Consider the following 20,797-nt stretch of genomic DNA (forward strand, 5'->3'; position numbering starts at 1 on the left):
ACACACCCACAAAAACCAACACGTCATATTTTCTGAAACTTAAACCAAGTGGTAATTGCCCCCTAACAATACATTTAATAAACAGTTTGTTATCCACAGCACGTCTAGTATTTCTGGATTTCAAGGTGAAATTGAGAGGAAAAAATGGACTATCTTCCTGGAATTTGATGAAAACAAGTCGGCACATTTTTACAGTATGCAAATCAGAATAACACTGTGGATAAGTTGGCCGGAACATTTTTGCTGAAAATGTTTTTCCCAAAAAACACTTGGTTGAATTCTCAGAGAGGCGATATTTTCTTGTCAAGGGGCAGGGGTAGTCTAGCATTATTGGTATTAATTATGTGACTAGTATATGCTTTGCAGGTGGTATTTGTACTTGCCTTATTCGGAAAAGATCTTTAGAAGTAAATGAAATCATCACATTGTCATTTGTTAAACCCCGGCTTTTGCAGGTCCTGTGCAACCCATTCGATGGGCGACGCACGACGGGTGACGCACGACGGACGACGCACGACGGACGTCGCACGACGGAAAATGGCATGTTTGGAACTGGTAAATGGCAGAATTGGGACACAACAAAAAGCAAAATACGACGGACGACGGGCGACGGCAGATATGGAATCCCATAGTGGGGCCACCGGGGTCCTGCGTTTACATGTCACTGGGTCCTGCAGAGGTGTGTAGTACGAAAGCCCATAAGTGCCGCGGCAAGAGTGTTCATAATTCGTTATTACGGATTATCTATTTCCTTATTACGGATTGCTCAGGCGTTCCTGCAAGTGGCACGACGAGAGTGTGAGCGGTTTAATCGATGCTACTTCCTTCTTGGTCAAGCTTACGAGGAAATTCTTAATATTCTCCTGATTAATCGCAGCGTATTAAGAAGTAAGCGAATACTCTGTCGACAATTGCGAAATTGTCTCTTTTGGTCTCTTTTTTAGAAAAAATCACAATGTGATAGATGTTGCCTGTTTTCTACAAGAACAGTTGCAACATTCTGCAAGCTTACACGGTTACCGATGAACCTGAACTGCATCCAAAATGGCTTGAACACAGATAAAGAAACCGTGTGGCTGTTGCTTGGAAGTTTAGATCCAGATGGAGTCGAAACGAGCGCAAGGAAGAGATTGCAAAGACGGTTATATCAAAATTATATGTGGCATTTTGACGATAAGCTTAAACCTTACGGAATCTACATTAATGGATGTATTGACGGTTTCTCGAAGTATATACAACGAGCAGTGACCCTGCTCAGTGTCTTTGCCGGATATTACGTGAACACGGTACGCTCTACCACGGGATGCCCAAGAATCACAAGAGCTGATCTTGGAACTGAAAACACTCACATCCGACAGATGCAGCAGTTTCTTAGAAGGGATCATGATGATTCATTTGCTAAAGACAAGAGTCATGCAGGGAACCAGTCAAAATAACTAAAGGATTGAGTGTTGGTGGGGCATGCTTAGAAAACACTTCACTCAATTTTGGATAGACCTCTCCTGCCCACTGAAAAATGAAGGTTATTTCAATGGAGATCTACTAGACAAACCACTGCTGGAGCTTTGCTTTCTGAATATGATCCAGGTGAGGTCCACATGAACTGGTCTAGGAAAGTGTGATTCGTGCACAGTATTCAGGCTGGTGTATGAAGGTAATCAACATTATATTATTAAAAGAGTTTTATTTAAATTTCACAAACTTTAGGGAGAACTGGACACTGTTATAAAAGAGTGGAATGCCCATCGTATAACCCCCCTCATGAAATCGCCATGGCCCATTTAGACGCCCCCTGCTAATGCATACTATGCCACAGCTCCATAATGGAGCAAATAACCTCCTAGTAGAGGTGCCTCAAGATGAAATTGATGTATGCAGCAGTGAGTGCGTCTACAAAGGTCGATATCCTTGCGATGAATCCGTGTTCGAGCTTTGGACATTCCTGATGGAAGAGCGTCATGTCTGTGCCTGTTCTGTTGAAGAGGGAATGAACTTGGACAAAAGCCTCGAGTGATCCTGGATGAGATAGACTTGTACACCACCAGTGTTATGTTTCCGTCGAATATACTGGCATATACCAGTAAACATAACCCCTTTCCACAGATATACCTGATTATGCTCTTGCAGCAAATATTTAGTTAATAGACATGTGATTTCAATGTTCGAAAGCCTTATAAATGAATCACAACAGTTATATGATTGGTAGATGGTGCATTAAGTAGGAAAGTAGGATTCTAATTCAGTGGGATAACTGAAACAACAAACAAAAAGGAAGTGAGATGTCAAGTAAATTCTCTTTATTGTTTCAACAGCTCAGTTCTGTAAAAATGCCATTTTTGTACCATTCTGCTTACCATAATTATGCCTACCATTTTTTAAGCAAAGTGGTGATTACGGGTAGGATGAAACAGCCACACTGGTATTCTACCTTTCAGTAAGAATAAATTCTCTGTCTTTTCGGAAAGACTTTAAACACCAGGCGCATTTTAAAGATCACCAAAACGTATACATATGTAGACTTCTACATACTTCCCTCTTTCCCTCAAATATCATTATGATTAGCCGCTTTCCGCAATTTTACGATGAGTATAGAGTATACGAATAAGATAACCTTCTCAATGAATTAATAGTTGCAGCAAAGACATTAGGTGATCTCTGCATACTTTGAATTAGCTAAATTAAACAAGGCACTTGCATTTACATGTATAAAAACAGGTAAATTGCAGAAAACTTGCTGCTGTTTTAAGGAAAACAGTAAAAATGAAGATGTACGGATGAACTGGACAATGTCTATATTTTTGCCAATTTTATAACATATAGGTTTGTAAAGAAATTTAAGTTCTCAAAATTAACTTTAATCTTTTTTTCACTGATTTGGAATCCTTGAAACACAACATGAAACCATTTACAGTAAAACCGCGCCTTACATGATACTTGTACAACTCAGATCATCAATGATTTTTGGATTTAACAAAAGAAAAAAATACATGTATCTTTCAATGGTATGATAAAATCCAGTTTTTGATACCTGTTGGTGTTAAAACCAAAGGACCAAGCTAACGATTAAAGGCATGTAAAAACTTGATAAACGGTGGTGACCAGAGTATTGCTTTTATCAAAAGCAACTCTATATTAGCAATATCGATCAATTTTTTTTGCAACAATGAACCACTCGATTAAAGATTTCAGAACACAAAAGCTGCAGCAAGTAGTGTCCATTCTTTTCCTTTGATATACTTTGATAATCTGTTTAACCGTCCATCACCCATACCCCACTTTGTAAGATTTCGCTAAATTCACCTCGCAAATCAACAAAACGTTCGTATGTCGAGGGCATCTGCTATACATGTACGTTTCCACATTTGACTGATTTGTCTTTTTTTCCAAACCTGTCAATTGAGTAAATGTCACATTAATAAAAATTCACAGGAAGTACACCAGATCAGATAAATAATCCGTAATAAGGAGTTAATAATCCGTAATATTAAGTAATAATAAATTTAACTATCCGTAGTAACGGATTAATAATCCGTAATAACGAATTACTAACACATACTTGCCATGGCACTAATGGGCTTTCGTAGTATAGAGTACAGCGGTGACGGCTAGCTTCTCGTCAAAACTCTCTGATGAATCATGCATGACTGTATGAAAACTTGGCCCAATCAGACGGTTTTATTTGCACCCATAGTGAAAATGTGGTACGTTAAAAGAATCGCAAACGGGAATGTGGTGTTGATATTGCGTAAACAACACGTTGAGGGTTGGTACCCTCAGAACCGTTATTTTTACTTTTAATAATTTCTCATGAAATGAATAATGCACTTAATATATCGGAGTTATTACAGTAGTTGATACACTACTTTTCGCCCCATCATGCACTTGTACATTTTCTTTTTGACTTTCAGACCAGCTGCACTGGTCTGAAAGTCAGAATGGAATGGTTCTGCCATTAGTGCCGGGGGGGGGGAGTGGAACCACTGTGTAAGCCGCCCGGGGGGGGGGGGGGTTAAAATCGGCATTTTGTGAGTTATACACTTCATGGCCTCGCTTCTTTTCTAACGCTGTGTCCCAATTACCTGGCTGTGGCCTAAAATTATGCACAAGTCTGTATTCGTGGCTGGGACCAGTTTCCATAGAGTTTTGTGCAATTTCAAGCCACAACCCAGTGATTCAGATGCAGCCTTAAAATTACAGCTGAATTTACAATAAAATTTGCCAATTCTTACAGAAAACGCGCATCCGCACCATCGCGAAGTGAAAAAGATGCTCTTAAAGGAATACCACTAAAACACCAACATTATTTACTAGACAAGGATATAATATCAGTTGTGGGTATGGTCGTAAATCCCAGGGGATGGGGATATATATCCCCCACTTTTTTGGGGGGGGGATAGAGCTATGGGGTTCCATCCCGGCCCACAACCCGTGGCGTAAATATTTGCTGTAAAGGGGGGGGGGAGGGTAAGGCGGAGATGACAAAAATGTAAACAACGGGAGTGGGGTGACACAATATGACTGTATATACAGGTCGATGTTCATGATATTAAATGTCTTCAGAAGACAAATTCATGGCTTTTTAAATTGTTCTCCCTTTTTTAAAGTGACACTGAATGCATTTTGGTTGTTGGATGTCTGAGAAATTCTTCATCATCCACTTTAATTTTTGGTTCACCACAAAAAGTGGTGGGGTATGATTCAATAGCCCTTCCCCCCCCCCCCGAATGGAAGGAATTTAACGCCACATAAGAAACTGGTTGGTCTGAATTCTAGTCGTTAAATGCGAGAATAAGTGACATCCGACGCTCAAAAGCATCATCCATTATATTTTGAAACACCGTGCTATGATTATCAAAGGCTGAAATATGTAGTACGTAATATGAAGTAAATCTGTTCCCTTATCGTATTTCAAATTGCAATAAGTCAGTGAAATCACACGGTCATTATGGCGGAACCTTTAGTGACGTCCGTCATCAAGACTAATATTCAGCAGGTTCCTCCCCCTCGTCCTCCGTACCTGTACATGTACAGTACGTCTACCCACACACCTACAGTACACAAAATGTACTGCACTGTCGACATGTCGGTCTGTGGTCGACGTACATATGTACATGTACATTGTACATGTGCATGTACTTCGTATACAAAACAGTACCATAGGTGCAAAACAATGTAACAGTATTTTGTAGGATTTGTAAGGGAAGTCAAGTCCAACTCCGGGAAACCGGGGCCTGTTGAAAGTCTCGAAATCCTCAACCAACAGGTACTATGCTACACCAGGAAGTATAAACTAAAGTAGTTTGTTCGTATAGTTTCAGCCAGGGTTGTCGCTGTGTAGGTGTTTGGATTTCCGGCTAGAGAGAAATAGCCCAGGGATGAAAGAGAATGACGCAGTGAAGCGTTAAGTCGTGATTGTGTAATTGGTTTTATGGTGCCGGTGGCATGGGGGCGTCACTGAAGCGTCTTGTTCATTATTCCTCAGTTGTTCGCACTGGGCCTGTTGCGGGTTTGGACGTTGTGGTTGTGCGAGAGAAACTTGGTTACTCGGCATGTTAAAAGTTGTACGCTTCATTAGTACGTCCAGCATGGAATAATTGGCATGTAATACTAGGCACACTGCATGTAATGCCACACGGACCGTGACGGGATGTACATGTACAGTTTAATCAGCAACAGATGTTGATAGCGATTAAGTTCTCAAAATTTGAGACTACGAAGTGATCACACTGTCTTGTTTGCCGGTTGAGATTTTACTAATTAGGTCCAGTGCTTAAAAATGGAGTACAAAACTGAAATGCCAGATTCCATGGCAAGCATGACTAGTTATGGAAGTGAAATTTGTGCCGGATGTGGTAAGTTTACATTTTTGGTTGTAAAATTAGTAAAATCAAACTGAAAACGATGGCAGGCCTGAGTTCAAAATTTATGGTGAACTCCTAAAGTTCAATTTTGTTTTAAAGACTAACATGACTGACTGAGTAAAATGATTGCGGTTGATACATCTAGTTTCTTTTACCATGAAAACCTTCAAGTCTTAACATAACTAAAGTAGGCCCAGGATATCATTTGCAGTTATCCAAAAAGTAACCCCAAGATTATTGATAAAAGTATTCTTGTTCAGAGATGGTTATGGGGATCAACTCCCTGTGCAATTATTTTATCTGGCAAGTTGTCGTTTGAAGAAAACAATGAAAAAGGGCCATTTCTGACGATGCGTCTAATGACGCTTCAGTGGAAATTGCCATTGGAAGCATGTGCAAGCACTGACACCACACACGTATGGTTACTACAATTTATCAGTTCAATGTGTGACATGTAGCTGCATGTTACTGAATGTGAGAACATGTCCCAGACACTGAATTCAGGTGCAGTTCCAACTATGACTTGGCAACTCTTGATCTGAAAGCAAAATCCCAGAAAATCGTGAATATGCAATATTATACAGCATTCTCTGAGCTGAAACTCCATTGGGTTTGTTCGTAGGCACCCCTCTGTAGATTTTGTCTAAATTTGTTCCCTCAGAGGAACATACATGTACATGTAATGCACAAATGATAGACTGTACTTTTAAAGTTTGGCAAGTACAGGATTTGACTAAATCAGATTAATGGTTAATAGTGGAAAGAATGCAACACATTTCTAACATTGATGGTCTTCAGCATTGTTTAGCACCATTTATGTCACATGTTTGGTTACTTTCCTCTTAAATAATTGCCTCAGGTTTCTGTGCATTACGTTGAAAATTGGAAGAGAAAAGTCTCGTATTCAAATGCTGAAGTAAACTTTGGTTTGAACAGAGGCTGGAGCAAGTTCTGCCAACATGGGCCTCAAGTTCTCCAAGGCAGAAGATGAGAGAGACATTGTAGTGGAGGACCGAGAAGGTGACATCGATGAGCCCCATCACCATGACGACCACGAGAACAGCAAAGGCCCGCAGACCTGCCGGGAGAAACTGCGGGAATTCCTTCACACCCAGAAGATGCAGATTACCATCATTGTCCTGGTCGTTTTGGACTGTGTCTTCGTCATCGGGGAATTGGTGCTGGACCTGGAGGATGCAGCATTGGTAAGGGTTTATCCTTAACTTTTTTCTTTCAGTAGAATGAGTTCATTGTTTTATATTGGGGGGGAGAGGTGAGTTTCATGCATTTTTAATTACCCACTGTCATACATATTCATGATTCATGGCTGAATTATGAATGGTCGACTTTTCTTAGAGCATGATATTGGCAAACGTATATTTCATGTTGGCGACAAAAAGAAAAAAAAGAAATCCCAAATACATCAATATCATACATACATAATGAAATGTTGCTTCACCAGTTTATGAGAACTGACGTGTCATTAAGTTTGATAATTGTGGAAATTATTACCAATGTGTAGGGGAAAAAGGAAGAAAAAAGTATCTGTATCGAAAATATCTTAAGAATCCATCAGTTCATGATAAGTCTCTGTACATAAAGTTTAAAAACAAGTTACCAAGGTAGCCAGGTATCATGTGTAATAAGAATGGCAAAAAAAAATACTTAGGGGAACAAATTAAACGGAATTTATATCGCAAGCCTTCATGCACTGTGCTGCATTGTTTACCCATTGCTTTTGCAACGAAGATGTTTCAGCTGACTGATCGAAGTTCTGGTAACGTATTTGCGCACCCACAATTTGTCGGGGGATGGGGGCTCAAGCTGGAAACTTACTCCTAAAGTAGCTCATGATGCTCAAGCTCCCCTCTCCCCACGCCCCAGGGGACTGAGATTTACAATTATAAAAAATATCAGAACTCATAAATAGGGACTTTGTTCGCTAGGCCTAAATGTATGTTTCATCTTTTTTTTCAGAGAGCAAAACAAAAGCCCAGAAAACACCTCGGGGGAGGAGGCTGAAGCCCTCTGAGGGCCCCCTTGGTTACACCACTGCCACTTAAATATTCCATAACCCAACAGTTGACATGTATGACTGAATGGATACTATTGCAGGGCAGTTCGTGCACGACCAAGGCCCCACCAACGGACGGGAACGTAACGTACGACCAAGGCGAAATGACACGACACAAGCGGGCAGCTGAAGAGTACTCCGGAGAGCATAGTCCCCTCAAACAAGCCAAAGAGGCGCTGCATTACCTCAGCATTGTCATCCTCAGTCTCTTCATGATAGAGCTCATGCTGAAACTCATCGCCCTGGGCTCCAAGTTCTTCCACAGCAAACTAGAGGTATGTCCAACTCTGAACAGTGCTGTGCGGTGGTTAATAGGGAAGAAAAAATCTGCAGCGTCACCATGGAATAATCACCTTTGTTACACCTCTTTTATTTCCTGAATGTTAATGATAAATAAAAGTGCATGTTCCTTGTGCATATCACCTTGTGATGTCATGGACTAGTCCCTGTCCCCCAGTCCAAACCACAATGCAGGATCTGCTAACCAGACTACTCATATTCATTGATGCCTGTGCTATTATCACTTGCAGAGTTTGTAGTAATAAACTGTAATGCGTGTAGCAACTCACAAAACACTCATCGTTTCAACTTATTTCGGGACATTTCAGTTTGGGGACATACATGTATGTTACAAACAATTGACAACAGAGGTGTAACAAAACAGTTATTGACTGGATGACGTGGGATATGATGTTTTTAACACCCTCATAGACACATCACCCTTTAGCGTCATAAGTCCTCTGAACCTCATATCTCACACCACAGCAGTTGGTAATTACTAATTACGGGATGCAATTTTGAAAAGAACTGGAGTGACTTTACATTTTGACCAGTATACTTTGGTTGGCCTCAGTTTCTCCCGAAAGGTAAAAAAAGTGCAGACTCTTAAGAGCTACGCCAATAAAAATATTATTGTGTCTTCCAAATGTTTCCCCTTCCCTGATCCTGTTTGTTTTAGGAAAAAAAGTTGAAGCCAGCAGCTGTTAGCAACTTGCGAGCAAGACCTGTAGAGCAATAATGTACTCTCTGATTTTTAATATCATTTTATTCTGATAAATACAACTGGTTTCATTTTGAATTTTACCCCCAAAACTACCACAGCTTATTCATGTTAAAGATTTGTATGATTATCATTGTTGAATTCGCACTGTGTAAATAATTCTCACACCTCATAGGGCGGGACTTAAAATTGGGACCAAAAAAACTTCAAAGCCCCTGCTAAGGTTGAAACATACCGGTACATTAAGTTTGTGTTGAGGCATCGTAGCATTGACGTTTGGAAAGTCAAATCGTGGAAAGGTGAAGTATTGTTCCTTTTTGGAACAAAACCCCTGCTTAGGTTGAAACATACATTAAGTCTAAAATAGCTTTCAATAGTTTGTGTTAAGGCATCCTAGCATTGACCTTTACAAGTCAAATCGTGGATAGGTGAAGTATTGTTCCTTTTTGGAAGGAGATCAGTCTAGAGTGCCCATTCTGTTTGTCAGTAAAGGCGTTACACTATAAACATCTAACAAACGAAGCAAGGTGTAATAAGAATGGACACCCGTCGTTAGTGCACTGTGTTTCTTTTGTGATTAGATGTTCGTACGTGTAGTGTTAGTGGTGGAATAAAGCACAAGTGAGCCATTCTATTTTCTGCCCGCATTTTCTTTAAATGTTTGCTCAGCATGAAAAGAAGAAGTGCACAGGCAGCACTGCAAACAAAATCCTGATAAGAAAAGTATTTTGGTGCATTTCAGATGCCAATCGCATTGGATCATTCAAAACAACCTCGCCAGAGTCTAGTGTTCTTTTTTTCAGGAAATACATGTTATTTTATCTTCAAGTTCCTTGAAAAATTGGAACATTCATGGGCATAATCAGTTAAATCTGGCCTTCTGCACTTTGAAGGGGTTTGCCAACTTTAAATACATGTACATATGTACATGTAAATTGTGGTGGTGTACATCAGTGTTGTAGTAGAGACCACTTAAGACTGAACAAGACCGAACAAGACCGACAAGTCTCGACTACTGTGCTGTACATGTACTTTCGAGGAAACTATCTGGTTTCCGTGTTTCTGTTTCATGTACATGTTGTGGACATTTCTCCAATACTCCCTGCTTTTTTTTATTTGGATGACTTGTGGAATTTGTCAACAGTCGAGTTTCGGGAGTTCACAGCTTGTTTGTTTTTTTAGGAACTTCTTGCTTCCTTGTTCGTGTTCTATTCAAAAGTTCCCTCACCCTGTTTTGATCACATCCACCTTGATACCTACCTGTTTAATGAAGGTTGTTGGCATATTTGTAGATCGTTTTTCCTCTAACCCTAACCTTCCCCAACCACACAGAATTAAACAGCAGTAAAGTGTTTAATTCTGTGGGGATAGGTCTGGTAGGCCCATAACAACTGGCTTTTGCATTGGGTTTGGCATACCTCAGAAAAACTAAGTCCAACAGCCTCTGTGCACAAAGTCCCATATGGGTGTTAAACTTTGTGTGAATGGGAAGGTTAGGGCCAACAACCCTGGGGGGGGTTAGGGCTAATGCCCATTTTGTTGTTCCACTACTCAATTTATTTTGTGTACACTTTTTTATATGAGATATTTTACCGCTGAAAATGTGCATTTGATGTTTTGAAACTTTTCAAAATTTTTTGTTCCAATGAGAACACCATCTAGACAAACAAATAATGAAAGAACTAGACCCCACTCATTGCTTGGAAAAAAATTACAAGTTAAGAAAAAGTGCTCCTTAACTTTATTTTGAGTAGTGTATTTCTGCCCTGTTTATTGTTGGTATCACTATCTCTTTTATTTCTGGGAACTCATTCATTGATTAAGGAACTGTAATAATTTATGACATGTTCTTGGAAATCAGACATGATGTCAAATAAGTAACCAGGTCCTACCAAATGAGTCCTGGGGCATTTTTTTTTTAGTAGTTTTGATTTGTTTGTATTAGAAATACAAAACTGAACTCGTTGTTGTTAATGTACATTTATTTACTTGTGTCACTCAATTTAATGTAAAAAGAGACACTCCAAAGGTGATCATGTTGAAGGTTCCAGTTGCCTTAACTCATGTAAGACTAGTAGAGAGGCACGAACTCATTCAAAATTGAGAAAAGTGACCTCAGTGACTTAAGCTCATTGAGCCTTATTTCATTTAATACTGGACTGCTACCAGTAGCTTGCTGTGCAAAGTGAAACGTATTTGGCACATGCACAAACCTATGGGAAAACTCAAAGTTTTGTTCTGCTTTTGTATGGCTATTTGCACGTCTACGGTGTACATCTGTAGTCTAAAATGATGCATCAATGCGACCAATATGCTAAAAATCTGAATGCACAATCGATGAGCGAGTGTTTAGTTTTGCTCAGTGTAGCTTGTGCAAATATGTGTATATGCTGCAGATACTATAAAGTTAAGTGACAGAAAATAGGCTATGTTTTATTTGCGAATGTGGTGTTTGTGGATCGTAGTTAGAGTGCAAGATTTGAAACTCAATCTTGTTTTCTTATGTTCTACAAAATGTGCATGGATTCAAAATGTCTGTGCCCGACAGGAGGTGCCGAAACTTCTGTGCATTGGAAATGATAAGTTATCAAAGTAGGAAGTTAATATAGCTCGATGGTCATGACTTAGTTCCTTTGGTTGAGTCACATACATGCACAAGTTATTGGCACTGGTACATGCTGAAAGAGGATGGCATTCTCTCTACTTTGTTGGTATTTAGCCTTCCATTGCAAAGATTTGGTAATGCTCACAATGCCACAATGTGGTCCAGTTAAGTGAACACCTGTTGCCAATGGCCAAGTAAATATTTGATTTCCAAACATGAATACATGCAGCCATGTATCGATTACTTCCAAGCACCACCTGATTTTGAAATACTGTAGCATGTCATGTCAGAGATGGGAGAAAGTTAACACATCAGGATTGAAAGAAAATGAACTTTGTCCAACGGATAAAAATGAGTAGGCAGTTGCAACATCTGGGCTAATTTTTTTCCTCTGTCTGTTTTGAAGATCTTTGATGCCTTCGTTATCGTCGTGTCTTTCATACTGGACATAGTCACGCTGGTCCTTCCAGACAGCTTTGCCATCATAGATCTCGTCGTTGTCCTCCGATTGTGGCGTATAATGCGGATTGTTAACGGTGAGTTCAAAGCGGAGACTATAGGTAATACGGGGTGAATAATGAGAAAAGGAATGCCTTTGTTGTCGTTGATTTGACTTGAGTTCCGACTGGAGGTCTCGTGTTGGCCTTGTGGTGAATAGTTTTTCCACAGATGGATTGTCATTCAGTTATTCTGCTGAAGGAATTGGGCTGGGAAACTGCACCTGCAAAATTCTCACTGGATTTTGGGTCTTTCAGTACCAGATTTTTTTGTGATAATCAATATATCCAAAATCCAGTATCAAGTTATGTGTTTAGTATTTTTCATGAACTAGTAATCACTTTCAACTGTGTTATCCCTGAAGTCACACTGTATTCTTGTCCAGGGAATAGAGTATTATGTACAGTTGTACATAAATATGAAACAGTTGTTGCCAAAAAGTCACTGTCTACTGTAAACAGATTGCAGATTGTTTTTACTGAGTCATTACTCCCTCACTCACTTTGTCCTGTCTTGCTGAGATATAGCGTGCAGTTCTGCATGCTACCACTGCAGTTGGACAAGTCTCTTTTTTGCTGCTGTTCACCCAACTGTAGCCTCCACTCGGGCAGTCCAATCCCTGGCTCTCTGTAGTGGCCATGTGATGGCACCAGCAATCTGGCTTTCAAAGTAGCCTGACTGCTATCATTGTCCCAAACGCAGTCAGAAAGATTTGCTACACATGGTTTGACTTGTTGATTGGTGGAAGTCCATCAGTGATGAACAAACCAAACGCAAGACTGATATAAAAATTCAGAAAATGATAAGTTCAACTGAAAAATAACACTATGAAAACCGACAAATGAAAGAAAAATATGTCCATCTCCATTGTGCAGGGGGGACGCAAATCCCAGAGAGAACACGGATCATACTAATGTAGCAAAAGTTTGACTTCTTGTCTTAGAACAATTTTCTACTGCATAGCGCTTGTAATTTCATTTCTAAAATAATGTAACAACCATGTAAACTCAACTGGAGAGAGGTCTTGCCAAAGACTTGACTTGCTTTGAATTTTGTTGATGTGTCATTCCTAATGGTCACATTTTCAATACTTTGGTGTGATTTAAAATTTGATGATATTGGTGATATCAATTTTAAAGTGATATTGAAAAACTGATTAATAATAACACATCAATAGACCCTACATATAGGTTTATTTGAAGGCTGCAATTTTATATTTTAGATTGACAAACTGCCGAGAGTAAATGCATTGTAATGTCTAATATGGAATGTCACAATGCCAATATCTAATTGGGTCCCTTTGATGTGTACGATAAGACAGTTAATGCTTTTACTTAGGAGACACATCAGAGATATGCATCATCCATTCACTTTGTTCTCTTCTGAGGCAGAGACAATACAGGTTTGTGCCCATTCTGTTGAAAATTAGTTGTGTGCAGCTTTGTGTGAAAGAGGTAGTGCGCACTTTCTGCACACATGCTTTGCGTGTTCCCAATTGCAGAGATAACACGGGTTTGTATGCATTTAGCCCCAATAGGTTTGTGCCCATTTAGTTGAATTTGTTTTGTGTACTTCATGCAATAATGCTTTGTGACATGTACTTCTATTAGAAATGCTGCAGGTTTTGTACACATTCAGCTGAAAATTGGGTTCTGTGCTTTATTTATACCTGCATTTTGTGTGTTCCACTAGTGTATCACTTTCATAGCTTTGTACACACCTAGCTTAAAATTAGTAGAACGCACTGTGTGCACCCCAGAAGCTGTTGTGTGTCCTATATATAGCAGAACTGCAGGTTTGTACACATTCAGCTGAGAAATTGTTCGTGTGGACATTTCGCTTGATTCTCTAGCATGTCAATACCACAGCTGAAAATTTATATGCATTTTCAGTGTTCATGTAGGTGCACTCTCACTTTGTTTGCTCGTTTAGCAGGGCAATACTGAAGGTTTCTGCCCATTCAGTTGAAAATTCATGTTTGTCATGTGCACCATGTGAACTCACATTTTGTCTGATTTGCGCACAGATAAGGTGAAATTTGCATCAAATGTGTACATGTGTGCTTTGTGTTCACTGACATGGGAGTATTGCAGGCTAGGTTTATACACGCTCAGTTAAAAATTAGTTCTCCATGCATTTTTGCGATTGTGTCCACTTGTACTTTTCTTGTATTTGAATGTGGTATATTCTTACGCAACCCCTGCAGTTCCTGAGCAGATTTCACAGATGCATTCACTAGATGAGATCTACATGTCATGCATGAGATCTGCATCTCTCTCAAGTAAAACGAGCATTCCCCTCCGCCGGACTGTCTCATAGCTTTGGGGGCTCTCCCTAACCCTAACTGCTCTTGGGTTTTCTCTAGGCATCCTACTGATGATCCCAACAGAATCCAGCTACTAGAACTAAAGGCCTTTTGTCAGAAACTGTCGGATAAAACCCTATAGATTTTTTTTCAATTTTAAATTTTTTTTCAATATTTTTGCCTCGTTGGAAACTTCTTGGTCTTACTTACACATGGAGTGTATTTTCTTTTCATATCTTAAATAAAATTTTCACATGAATTTAATATCAAATAACAGAAATGATTGAGGATTCCAGATAAAAAGCAAATGCTTGTAAGAGATCTGGAACCTGTTTCTAATTATTTCAATAATGGGCCATTATGTAAATAAGATCAGAAACAGAATAAATTATCCATGTGTGCATCAATAATCCTGTTTCATATTAACTATGTCTATGATAATAACTACAAGGGATGGAGTCAACTACATGTACTCAAATAGGAAAGAATAAGAAAAAAGCAACGGAATTACCAACAATGACGGCACATTTGTTAAAGAAACATGAAAAAAGGAAGTGGCCAGAGATGATAATGATACATTTTCAACAGTATATGGAATGTCAAAAGTGACAATTGGTTATTTACATCTAAGTATCAGAATAAAAGGCATTATTGGCATTCTCAGGATAAGTGAGCTTGAAGTTTTGTGTGTCCCGTCTTTCTTTGCTAGGGGTCATTCTCTCGGTGGAACAGAGAGCCGAGAAGCGTATTCACCACCACAAGAGGGTCAGGGAGCGAGCCGTCCAGGCGGCAATGAAGTTTGAAGAGTATGGTGTCGCCCTCGAGGAAGAGATCCAGAAACTCAGAGAGCTACTCAACACAAATGGAATCAAAATAGGTGAGACTGTACATATTTTATCACATGCAGATTGATATCATGTTTATTCAGTGTCATAGTTCCACCATACGGTATGTTATGGGCACATTTCAGCACATTGATAATCCATTGGATACCCTTGTTTGTTTGTGTTCATTGGGTTGTTTGTTTGTTTTTTTTTAAATGTAAAAAATACACCAGAACAAGGATTTACCATGCACGCAAAATGACCCCAAGGTTTTGAGATCTGTCAGACTTGGTCTGTGTTTCAGGATCGACATGAACTTCCTTTACAAGCTGTGAACATTCTTTGCTATTGGACTGCAGAATTCCAAACTGAATTTCAGTTCTTATGCAAGTGGGACATGAACCTGTGACCAACACTGAATTTGTCATGCATATGAACCAGGAAGTGGAGGGCCGCGGACAGTCCAATTAAGGATGTGACTTTTTTTTCGATTTTCTTGGATAGCATTCATCCGTGACAAGACAAACAGTAAATAACAGTATGCGTGCCAGATGTGAAGTCAAACTGTACAGTTTGTTTTCAGTGAAATGGCATTTCTCTTGGGTATTGGAAGTTGACCAATGATTTCCTTTGCCATGGTCTCAGGAAATCCCCTCGTGATGCAGTCACCTTGGGGAATTCCGCAATATGTAATACGAACATGTACCATAATAAAGTTCATTAACAAGCTCGCCTTGTTGTGCCAGTATTTGAGTAATAATTTCTTTTTTGGTCCACGGTAATATTGACATGAATATCACATATTCTGCTTGATGTAAATCTTTGTTCAAGCAAAGTAGCTTTTAAATCTCTATCTGACACACTGAAAATGGCAGAGGAAAAGAGTTTGGCGAAAACAAGTTAAACACGTACATGTACTGAGGTACCCACCGTGACTTGGCTAGTACAGCAGAACTTGTGAGGGAGAGTTTTGACTGATGACAGATTGGACTTTGGAGTGTTCTTATGGCTAAAACAGTTGTTGGTACCGGCACCCGTACCAGGAAATAACTATTCTATATGTACAACCTGTGAGCGGTCCCCAGGGCAAAAGGACAAATAAATGAACTTGCCCTAACCAGCACCGCAATGAGGGGACGATTTCTCTTATCAGGGACTTCTGGACTGGATTGTTGGGGACAGCGGGGTGTTTCCCAATAAAGTTTCTTTTGCCCACAAGAACTGCCATTCAAGTTGTGTGTAGTTCTACAACCACAGAAGTATATGTGTTATTGTACAGGCTTCCATATAAGGAAACAGATCAGAGAATACATTAGGAACAAAAGAAACAAAGACCCCACAAAGGATAATCTCGGACAAAGAAACTGCCGTGGAGTTTGAGAGTTGAATACAACAAAAAGAGGACAAATTAGGCTGGGCGAGACAGTGTGTAGGAAATGGCACTTCCATGCTGTCATTTGCACTATTTTGTGAATTTGCTCTGTAATTTTCATCCGAATGCACACAAACTTGTTAATTATTTACGGAAGCATAGATGCTCTGTAGCAACACCATTTCAAATGTCTATGATGTCGTGCTTTGTTTCTGTTGGGAACGTACTTTTCCTTGTTCATGGATTCTGAGCCTGTGTGTGTGGCTGGGCCTTCTCTGCATTAAGGGAACAAGTCCTTTTGTTTCAACAGTCAGGGCTAAGTTTTGGGAATAAAAAAGGTGTTCCCGCGACGCATTCAAATGGTTCCCATAATGTCCATATTTCAACACGTGTGTTGTCCCAACAACCCGGTGACAATTTTGTGTGCCCGTTGTAAGATATGCCATTTCGTCTGAATGTGCACAAAGGCATATATCACCTTCATGTGGGCAACAGATATAGAGGGGATACTTGTCCAGAGAGCCCATAGGTACAGCCTGCTGGCCATGATCACTTTTTAGTGCCTCAATTGCCTGAAAAAGCTGTGTGCCTCTGACGTTCCTGTTGCAGATGAGGAGTGCATCAAGAAGAGGCCGGAGAAGCCCCACTATGATCAGAAATACCATAATACCTCGGAGAACGGTGATGGAAAACATCACCATCACCATCACCACCATCTTCCTTTCTTGGGTCACAAGAAGCACGCCCACCCAAAGACCCAGGACTCAAACACCGAGGACGTCCAACCAGACACCAGCGATCCACCACATTACGATACCCTGCACCATGGCAACCACGAGGCCAGATGTTAATGGGTCACTGAAGTCAAGTAGTTGTGCCACTGACCTTCAACTCAGACCCACACCTCAGGGCACCCATCCTTACACAGTTATACTTGTGGGGTATTTCCTTAGTTCTCGTGTACAAAACTCCCACACAACACGCAAACAATTTGAAATCACTCCAATTTAAAACAAATTCACTTTCCTGGGTTGAAATTTCGACCGTATGTCCCTTATATAAAACACTTCAATTTGTGACAGATTTTTAGCCATAAAAAATTTCCCCTTTTTGAGTGATTTCCAAATATCAGTTTCGTGAAATTCTTGTGGGGTACACAAGGTAAAAACTGGCCTTGTGGGGTACTTCCCATTGTTCCGGTATCCCACAAGGCCCCATGTATAAGCGCAAAAAGTCTTGTACAAACTAAACTCCATTGTCTTTTAATCCAGGCTCAATTTTATAGTTCGCTTACCACAGAATTCTGTGCTTACTGAATGGATAAGCTCAGAATCCAATACACAACCCGTATTTCCTCATACCATAAACCATGGACACAGAATTCTCTGCTATGGTTAGAGAAGATTTTTCACTTACTGTAGGTCTTGTTCTGTTGACATTTCCAGAATTTTTAACTTCATGTTCTTATATTTCACAAATTAATTACGAAGTTTTGATTTCATAATTTTCAGAAGTCTGTCAAACTTAGCAAATTTCAGCTTTGAACATTCATAATTTTCTTTGACTAAAGAAATGAATAGTTATTTTCACTGATGTCAACAAACTAGTTCCAAGAAATCAATTTGGAATCAAACCTAGTTGAAAGATTTATTTATCAAGTTTAACCCTAACAGCCCTCAATCCCCCAAGTTTAATGTGATTTTGCACACACCCTAGGGAGTTGGGGTTAATATTTGTGAATACATGTATTTATAAAGGCAGTGAGCATTAATAGTTTTATGTAACATAAATTGACTTTTTCATTTTGAGTAATTTTAAAATACTGATTATACCAATTTCACTTTTTATTTTCCAGAGTTCTTACAAATGTACATGTACCATTGTTATTATAAACATTTTCAAAATTTTTGCGAGACTTTTAGACAATCATGCACTGGCAGTTTTATGCGCAAAATCAGATGTTGTAAAACAAGATATTGTATAAATCAAGAATTGCTCACTTTGTTTCAAGACAACTCATTCTTAGGATACCGAGTTCCAGACAGATCAGGTAAAGAACCAGATAACTTTTGTTAATGTAAAGAATAAGAGATTTTCAGAGTGTATATCTCACAAAATATTCTAACAACTTTAAATAAACGGTGCAAGTGTCAATTTGCAATATATTTTGTATGCTTTTGAGAAGTGTATTTTACTAACGAGATTGCAAATTTTATTTCAGATTTTGTATTTTGAAATTTATGCAACTTACAATTTCAGAATGAGATTCAAGTAGAAACAATAGATGGTGCCAGTGTGTGGGGGGACACTTGCCTGGCCTCACTAATTTTCATTTGAATGTGCACAAACCCATCAGTCCTCCCAGGGGCACACTGACACCACACCATATGGAGATGCTGTTCAAATGTTGGCCCAGCCTGAGCCTCTCTCTGCACCAGGTGGGGGAGGGGCTTGTTTGATGAAATCCACATGAGTACGTGTGAATATGCCATGTGCCTTGGGCCCAGTTTCACAGTGTGACACAACCACTGCACGCCGGAGGACGTTAAACCATGATCGGGCTATCAGTATATAAAAACATCGAGCTTGCCTTGACTCCCCTCCAGCTTACGTCTACAACATGCTTATCTCCCATTGATTTCGTACATGTATACGTACAGATTCTGACAAGTCTGTGGAGACCAAGAAGTTGAATGCGACAGTGTACATGGCCTTTCATGGCAGAAGAAATATTGTACAAATACTTCTCCTGTGACTCCAGCAATTGTGGCTGTCCATCAAAAGTTCGCCGCTGAATCTTATCTTTTTTCAAAAGTTGTAAATTTCTGCCAATTAATTGCATCCACAAGTGGTTAACAACAGAAAAGTCGTCTCCGTTACTGTGAAATAGAGAGAGATTCTTTAACAAAATTTGACATTAAGCAGTGCTGTTTACTTGGGCCCAAAAGGCAATGTAGTAATTCAGTATTTTCAACATTAACTTGTGAAACGTCAGTGTACATGTATGCTTTATTTTCTGTTGAAGGCTTGTGTCTTGATAAATACAGTACATGTATATACAAATAACCATCCTAAGTATAATAGTCAAACATACAGGTACATGTACCAATAACTTTCTGATTTTTATCATTTCGCTTATGGGATATCAAATTTTACTTGAAGCAACAAAGAAAAACAAAGCTTTTAACAAAGCTTTTTAAAATATTTTACATGACGCAACACACTAGTTGTCTTTCATTTCAACATATTTTGGTAACAAAATTGAAGTTCCACATTATCACTGCCACCACAGTATTGAATCCATGAATATTATGCATTTGATGATTTTTATTTCACGTACATGTATCTGTGATTTCTGTTCACCAAATACTGCCATTGTGACTGATTTTGCCTAGTGTGTGTGTGTACAAGTATCTAACCTATTGGAGCCTCCTGTAAGACTTGATTTTCTGAATTCTAACGTACAGTGAAAAGGATTGTTTGACCTGACAAATAGTCAGGACATTGAAGTTGAAACAATGACAGTATGACACAGTCCTATGAAAATTGTCTAGAGTGTATTTTTTGCCAGCATTGGATTTTCATGCTCATGTATTATAAGGAACATGCCCAGGTCTTTTTATGATGTACCCCTTAAGCTTGTAATAATACTCAAAGATTTACCAAATTTAACTTGTGCCCACCGATTCCCATTCTGCAACTAGCTGAGGGAACTTTGGTGAATTTTTTTATTTTCTTTGGTTACAAACACAGTTGTGACTCTTGACCCTCTCTTGGGAACTCCTGGTAACAGGAACTCTGGCAGAAGAAAAACATTGTAAGGGTGTGTGTTGTTTATACATGTATATCATTCGTCAGTTAAATTGTGTTGAAAAGAATTTGTAAAATCTGATTGTATCTTAGCAAAACAAATTTTAATAAAGATTTTTCTATGGACATGAAAGTTTCACAGCACTTTTTGGCTGTATCTTGTTTCAATCATTCCCTGACCTTCCGACAGTGAACATGCATCCATTAACTGCATCCCATTGGTTTATGCGGACACTCATACTTATGTGACTTACCTAATGTGAACATTCCTTTGTTTTTGTGCAATTAAGATAACTGGAACAAAATCAATTATTTGGAACTGAGAACAGGATTTTCAGCCAGATTTGGGTAAAAATATCTCCTTGACTGTTCCTCTTCCTTTTGTGACAGATAACCCTAACCCTCAAATGCCTCACAAACTTTTTTTCAGAGAAGAGGAAATGTCCTG

At 39.3% G+C, this 20,797-nt stretch overlaps 1 protein-coding gene and 1 pseudogene across 3 annotated transcripts; both read left to right on the top strand.

The window, feature by feature from the left end:
* Positions 1-838: 838 nt before the first annotated feature.
* LOC147798071 (uncharacterized) lies at positions 839-2,014 on the top strand (annotated as a pseudogene).
* Positions 2,015-5,106: 3,092 nt separating this feature from the next.
* Positions 5,107-20,493, top strand: LOC110982323 (voltage-gated hydrogen channel 1-like). 3 transcript variants are annotated; one of them, XM_022240659.2, is made up of 6 exons: positions 5,107-5,263; positions 6,798-7,066; positions 7,977-8,210; positions 11,947-12,076; positions 15,053-15,220; positions 17,149-20,493. In XM_022240659.2, exons 2-6 carry the CDS (start codon positions 6,821-6,823, stop codon positions 17,388-17,390), a joined length of 1,020 nt encoding a protein of 339 aa, XP_022096351.2. In that variant the 5' UTR covers positions 5,107-5,263; positions 6,798-6,820; the 3' UTR covers positions 17,391-20,493. The 3 variants fall into 3 exon arrangements, with proteins under 3 accessions (XP_022096351.2, XP_086997177.1, XP_022096350.2); XM_022240658.2 differs by lacking the exon at positions 5,107-5,263 and adding an exon at positions 5,369-5,852; XM_087141051.1 differs by lacking the exons at positions 5,107-5,263; positions 15,053-15,220; positions 17,149-20,493 and adding exons at positions 5,340-5,852; positions 13,377-15,045.
* The last annotated feature ends 304 nt before the right edge of the window (positions 20,494-20,797 follow it).

This window comes from Acanthaster planci, linkage group LG09 (genome assembly GCF_054643075.1).
Source record: "Acanthaster planci isolate LZ-2023a linkage group LG09, COTS_SCS, whole genome shotgun sequence".
NCBI lineage: Eukaryota > Metazoa > Echinodermata > Asteroidea > Valvatida > Acanthasteridae > Acanthaster > Acanthaster planci.

Bases quoted from the DNA above. Each gene is read 5' to 3' on its own strand.
- LOC110982323 (XM_022240658.2), top strand. From the start codon at position 5,777: ATGGAGTACAAAACTGAAATGCCAGATTCCATGGCAAGCATGACTAGT. The intron at 5,853-6,797 runs GTAAGTTTACAT...TGGTTTGAACAG, and splicing joins TGAAATTTGTGCCGGATGTG to AGGCTGGAGCAAGTTCTGCC. The intron at 15,221-17,148 runs GTGAGACTGTAC...TTCCTGTTGCAG, and splicing joins CACAAATGGAATCAAAATAG to ATGAGGAGTGCATCAAGAAG.